At 53.3% G+C, this 5000-nt stretch overlaps 1 protein-coding gene across 1 annotated transcript in view; it reads left to right on the top strand.

Annotated features, from left to right (window-relative positions):
- ciartb (circadian associated repressor of transcription b) overlaps positions 1-3208 on the top strand; it is a gene marked incomplete at its 5' end in the record, with an annotated part of 9411 nt that extends 6203 nt beyond the window's left edge. The window contains 2 exons of the mRNA XM_080847597.1: positions 1254-1398; positions 2550-3208. Of these exons, the coding sequence (XP_080703723.1) occupies positions 1254-1398; positions 2550-3122 (718 nt within the window). The 3' untranslated portion in view covers positions 3123-3208. The remainder of the gene's footprint in view (positions 1-1253; positions 1399-2549) is intronic.
- Between the last annotated feature and the right edge of the window lie 1792 nt (positions 3209-5000).

Consider the following 5000-nt stretch of genomic DNA (forward strand, 5'->3'; position numbering starts at 1 on the left):
GCTTTTGTATGCTTGTGATAGTGTCTCAGACTATAGTAGACATTAACAGTTCAATAATTTGAGTTGGATAGTCTTGAGTAATATTTCTTTTCAGTCCTAGAGAGTTGCAGCTCTGTCCGTGTGTCTGTTACGGAGAAACGTGGCCGAGTTTCGGGGGTCTGTCCTCGTGTGTTACGGAGAAACGTTGCAGAGTTTCGGGGTCTGTCCTCGTGTGTTACGGAGAAACGTTGCAGAGTTTCGGGGGTCTGTCCTCGTGTGTTACGGAGAAACGTGGCCGAGTTTCGTGGGTCTGTCCTCGTGTGTTACGGAGAAACGTGGCCGAGTTTCGGGGGTCTGTCTTCTTGTGTTACGGAGAAACGTTGCCACTGTTCTCAGTGAAAAGAGCGATCAAATTGTCCAGGGCACACTGGTGTGGGTGGAAGCCTAATTTAGGTCGTCTGGAGTTGGCATGGTGCCAACCCAAAAGCCTCACCCACCAGATGCTCCTCGCTAAGGCGAGACAAAGAGTGGGCGTGCCAGCCTCCTTCCAGGGGGGGGGGGTTAAGAGGGGGGATTTATTTGGGGGGGGGGGGAATAATCTCACACATGAATTCAACCTGCCAGGAATGGCAGCTCAGCAGGTAGACCCTCATCATGTGACTCAGGCTAAGCCCCTGTGTGCGTGTTTGTGTGTGTGGCTGTGTGTGTGTGTGTGTGTGTGTGTGGCTGTGTGTGTGTGTGTGTGTGTGTGTGTGTGGCTGTGTGTGTTTGTGTGGGGGGGGGCATTTATGCTTTTGTGTGTGTGAGTTTGAGATGAAGCCTGTGCCACCCCACGTTAGTGCTACTATTGTGTGTGTGTGTGTGTGTGTGTGTGTGTGTGTGTGTGGCAGACTCGGCTGCAACCTCAGGGGTATTTTTAGATGCCACGGTAGCAAGTGGTTGTGGGTGGTGGTGCCACATGTGAACACAATCGTGTGAAAATGACGCAGGAAATGTTCCACATCTCGCCAGGTGTGTGTGTGTGTGTGTGTGTGTGTGTGTGCGTCTACATGTGCGTGTACATGTGCGTGTGTGGGTGTTTCATGATTGATGGGGATTATTGTCACTCCAGGCCTGAAACTTTGTGAGTGAGACTCTCTCCTGTCCATGTCCCCTGTCTTTTGCAGAAGTGTTATTACGTAGAAAATGTATACAAAAAAAGAGCAGATTTTCTTTTCATGCGAAGCACAGAACAATAAAGGGAAACTCTTTCTCTTCTCTTTCCTGTCTGGCAGTGAGCGCTACGTCAACATCATCCTGAAGGTGGAGGAGATGCTGAAGAGTTGGTTCCCCCACGTCAAGCCCGCCGCCGCCGCCGCGCCGCACTCCCAGAAACTGCCACCGGGGGGCGACACACAGTTCCCCTCCAAAAAACAGAAGGTAAAACCCGCTCCGGACAAACACCTTGCGAGAGTCCACGTGTGTGTGTGTGTGTGTGTGTGTGTGTGTGTGTGTGTGTGTGTGTGTGCGCGCCTGCACGTGTGTTTGCAAGGTGACCAGTCACAGACAGTACAGAGGAGCCTAAAATATCCATTATTCTTTAATCACTGGCGAAGGAAGGCGGCGTCAGCACAGAGGGGATTAGGTGCTATTTCTGGAGTTGTGAGCTATTACACAGCGTCTCGTGTGTGTGTGTGTGTGTGTGTGTGTGTGTGTGTGTGTGTGTGTGTGTGTGTGTGTGTGTGTGTGTGCCTATTCCTGGGGTTGTGAGCTATTAGACAGCGTCTCATGTTCTCGTCGTGCAGAGGAACACTGACGTAGGAGACAAAAGGTAATTTGGGACGATCGTCCCTGAGGAGCAGTGAGGTGATCCGGGAGGGGAAGAGTGTGTGTGTGTGTGTGTGTGTGTGTGAGAGTTGGGCTGTGGCCTCTCCTATTTAAGGCGGCAGGATTCTCCTCCAGGAATAGGTGTGTGTGTGGGTGTGTGTGAGTGCACGCTCCCTCCCCAGAAAGACCTCTCATCAACCTTAGTTTCCCCTGCTCCTGTGCCTAAGGATACACAGACAATAGACTCCTGCCAGTAATGTCAGGCTGTCTATTAGCTGAAGACAGCCCTCTGGCAGTGATGTTAGCGTTTAGATCCGCTGCTTTGTGGCTACGCCTGGTTTAGAAGACCTGGTAGTTGGCCAGCCTCCATAGTCTTTCCTTCTCTCGTGTGTGTGTGTGTCTGTGTGTGTGTGTGTGTGTGTGTGTGTGTGTGTGTGTGTGTGTGTGTGTGTGTGCCTCCTCGCCTCCATAGTCTTTCCTTCTCTCGTGTGTGTGTGTGTGCCTCCTCGCCTCCATAGTCTTTCCTTCTCTCGTGTGTGTGTGTGTGTGTGCCTCCTCGCCTCCATAGTCTTTCCTTCTCTCGTGTGTGTGTGTGTGTGTGTGTGTGTGTGTGTGTGTGTGTGTGCCTCCTCGCCTCCATAGTCTTTCCTTCTCTCGTGTGTGTGTGTGTGTGTGTGTGTGTGTGTGTGTGTGTGTGTGCTTCCATCTTTCCTCCTCTCGCTCGCGGTCGAACTAACAGCCTGTCATTTTCTCCTCCTCTGCAGTTATCCCCAGCTGCGCTGGCTCGCCCCGTCGTCATGGCGACCCCCCGGGCGTCTGCCTGCGTCCACGCGTCCGCCGCCGCCGTCGCCGCGGGGACCAAAGGGGGGGTGTCGCGCGGGAGGGACCGGACCCCTCACGGTACCCCACCGTACTCGGCCACCACCCTGAAGTGGCTGCACACGTCTCCCATCTGCTCCTCTGTCGCCGCGGCGACGGCCGATCTGGCCCACCAGGGGGCGCAGTCGCTCCGGACCGCTCCGCCCGCCCCGCCGGTCCCCAGCCAGGACGTCACGCAGGACAACGCCGTCTCCTCCAGCACGGATGCTGCCACGCCCGTCGTCGTCGCCGCCGGCAACAACAACAACAACAACAAAGCCGGGGGGGGAGCGCGTGGCAAAACAGACTCGGACAGGCCCAACACGCTGTCGCCATGGCAACCGCCTCCTCTTCCGCCTCCTCCGGCCCGGGGCAGACCCCCCCTGGGCAAGATCAACGCGCCCTGCCTGGAGAGACTGCTCAAGGCCACGGGGAGCATCATCACACAGCGGGGCGCGGCGGGCAGCGGCTGGTCCTGAGACACCCAGAGCCAGAACTAGAACTAGATCCAGGCCAGCGCAGCACTGCCCCACCCCTCTCCACACACACACACACACACACACACATACACACACACACACACACACACCTGAGTCAAAGACAGGAGTCAGCGTGCTCCTGCCGAACCCCATTCCAGCCTTCAGGCTACGAGCTAGGGGAGAGAGAGGAGAAGATGGACAAACACACACACACACACACACACACACACACACACACACACACACACACACACACACACACACACAACACAAACACAGACACACACAGAGTACAGCAGTCTGGGGGGAGAAGAAAAGACTTGTTTCACACAGAAACAGGGGTGTCTGTGAAAAGTGGTGTGTGTGTGTGTGTTTGTCTCTCTCTCTCTCTCTCTCGCAAGCGAGCGAGTGTGTGTGAGTGTGTCCTCATCTGACTTGAGACTGTGTTTGCATTAGTTCCCCTCTCTGTTGCGTTTCCGTTCTGGTGTGGTTGCACTGGTCTGGCCCTGAGAGCGTGATGGCAGCTGCGATGAGGAGGAGGGGAGGAGGGGAGGGGAGATGGTTTTCAGATGTTGATCTTTCAGCTCGCAGCTCTGCACTTCAACAGCCATTTCTCCTGATGGTCAGCAGTTTAGTTCACACACACACACGCACACACACACACACACACACACAGGGGTGGGGGACTGCCATGTGGTCTCAGCTGGTGCGAGTCATACCCATGACATAGCCATTACTTCAGTGATACCCATGACACACACACACACACACTCTGACACACACACTCACACACACACAGCCATTACTTACAGAAAGGGACTCAGAGGGACTAGGGCTTTTTTTTTTTTTTTTTTTTTTTAAGGGGGGGATGGGACTTCAGATATTCCAGTGTGTAGATGTGGTTTCAAAAACCAACAAACAAACAAAACAAAAAAGATATGGATTGATTGAATGTCAATTTAAATAATTTGTCCTGATTCTTCTCATCCACTCTCCACCAGTTGACTGATGTGACTGTTACTTCTTTAGTAGTTCATCTGTTAAGTTGAGTTTTTTTTTTTTTTCTTCTTTTCGGTACAACAGTCCTACCTCAAGTGTTGCCATGACGAGAACAATGGGCAGATTTAAAAAAACAACTGACACCCACTCAATCCACACAGACAGAGGGAGGTGACCCCCCCCCCCCCCCCCTTCCCTTCCACACACACACACACACACACAAACACACACACTCAAACTCCCCCAACCTCCCCGTTACCCAGCAGAGTCATGCGGTGAGGCAGACCTGGCAAACACGTCTGGGGTCTAAAGCACATGCGGTCCTGCTCCGCCGTGCTCCATGATGGCCGCCCTACCCAGAGGCCTGCCAGGTGCCCAGAGGCCTGCCCAGTGCCCAGAGGCCTGCCCAGTGCCCAGAGGCCTGCCGGGTGCCCAGAGGCCTGCCCAGTGCCCAGTGCTCCGTGATGGCTGTGGTGCCCAGAGGCCTGCCGGGTGCCATTGGAGAAGAATGTGAACTAGCAGATGTCTCTCTTCAGGAGAGAGAGGGGTCTCACACTCAAGAGGGTATATAGTGCCTGTCAGTTTCGATGTCAAGCTGTGCCTGCAAAACCTTTTCTTTTCTTTTCTTTTCTTTTCTTTTGAGGAGGGAGCAGGAACCATCCACAATAACCTGAACCTCTGAGGGCCCGCCTAAGACAGGATTCCTTAGTCAACATGTTTCTCTATTGAGTAAATTATTTAAAAAAACGAACTAAACAAAACATTCGTTTGCCAACTATTTACTGTGGGACGAGAACGCTTCCCTATCCACCACAGTGCTGGAAGATTATATCTGAGAGGGACAAGGTATTATTTTGTGTAAATATTTTGACGAGGTTT

This window comes from Sprattus sprattus, assembly GCF_963457725.1.
Source record: "Sprattus sprattus genome assembly, chromosome: 11".
NCBI lineage: Eukaryota > Metazoa > Chordata > Actinopteri > Clupeiformes > Clupeidae > Sprattus > Sprattus sprattus.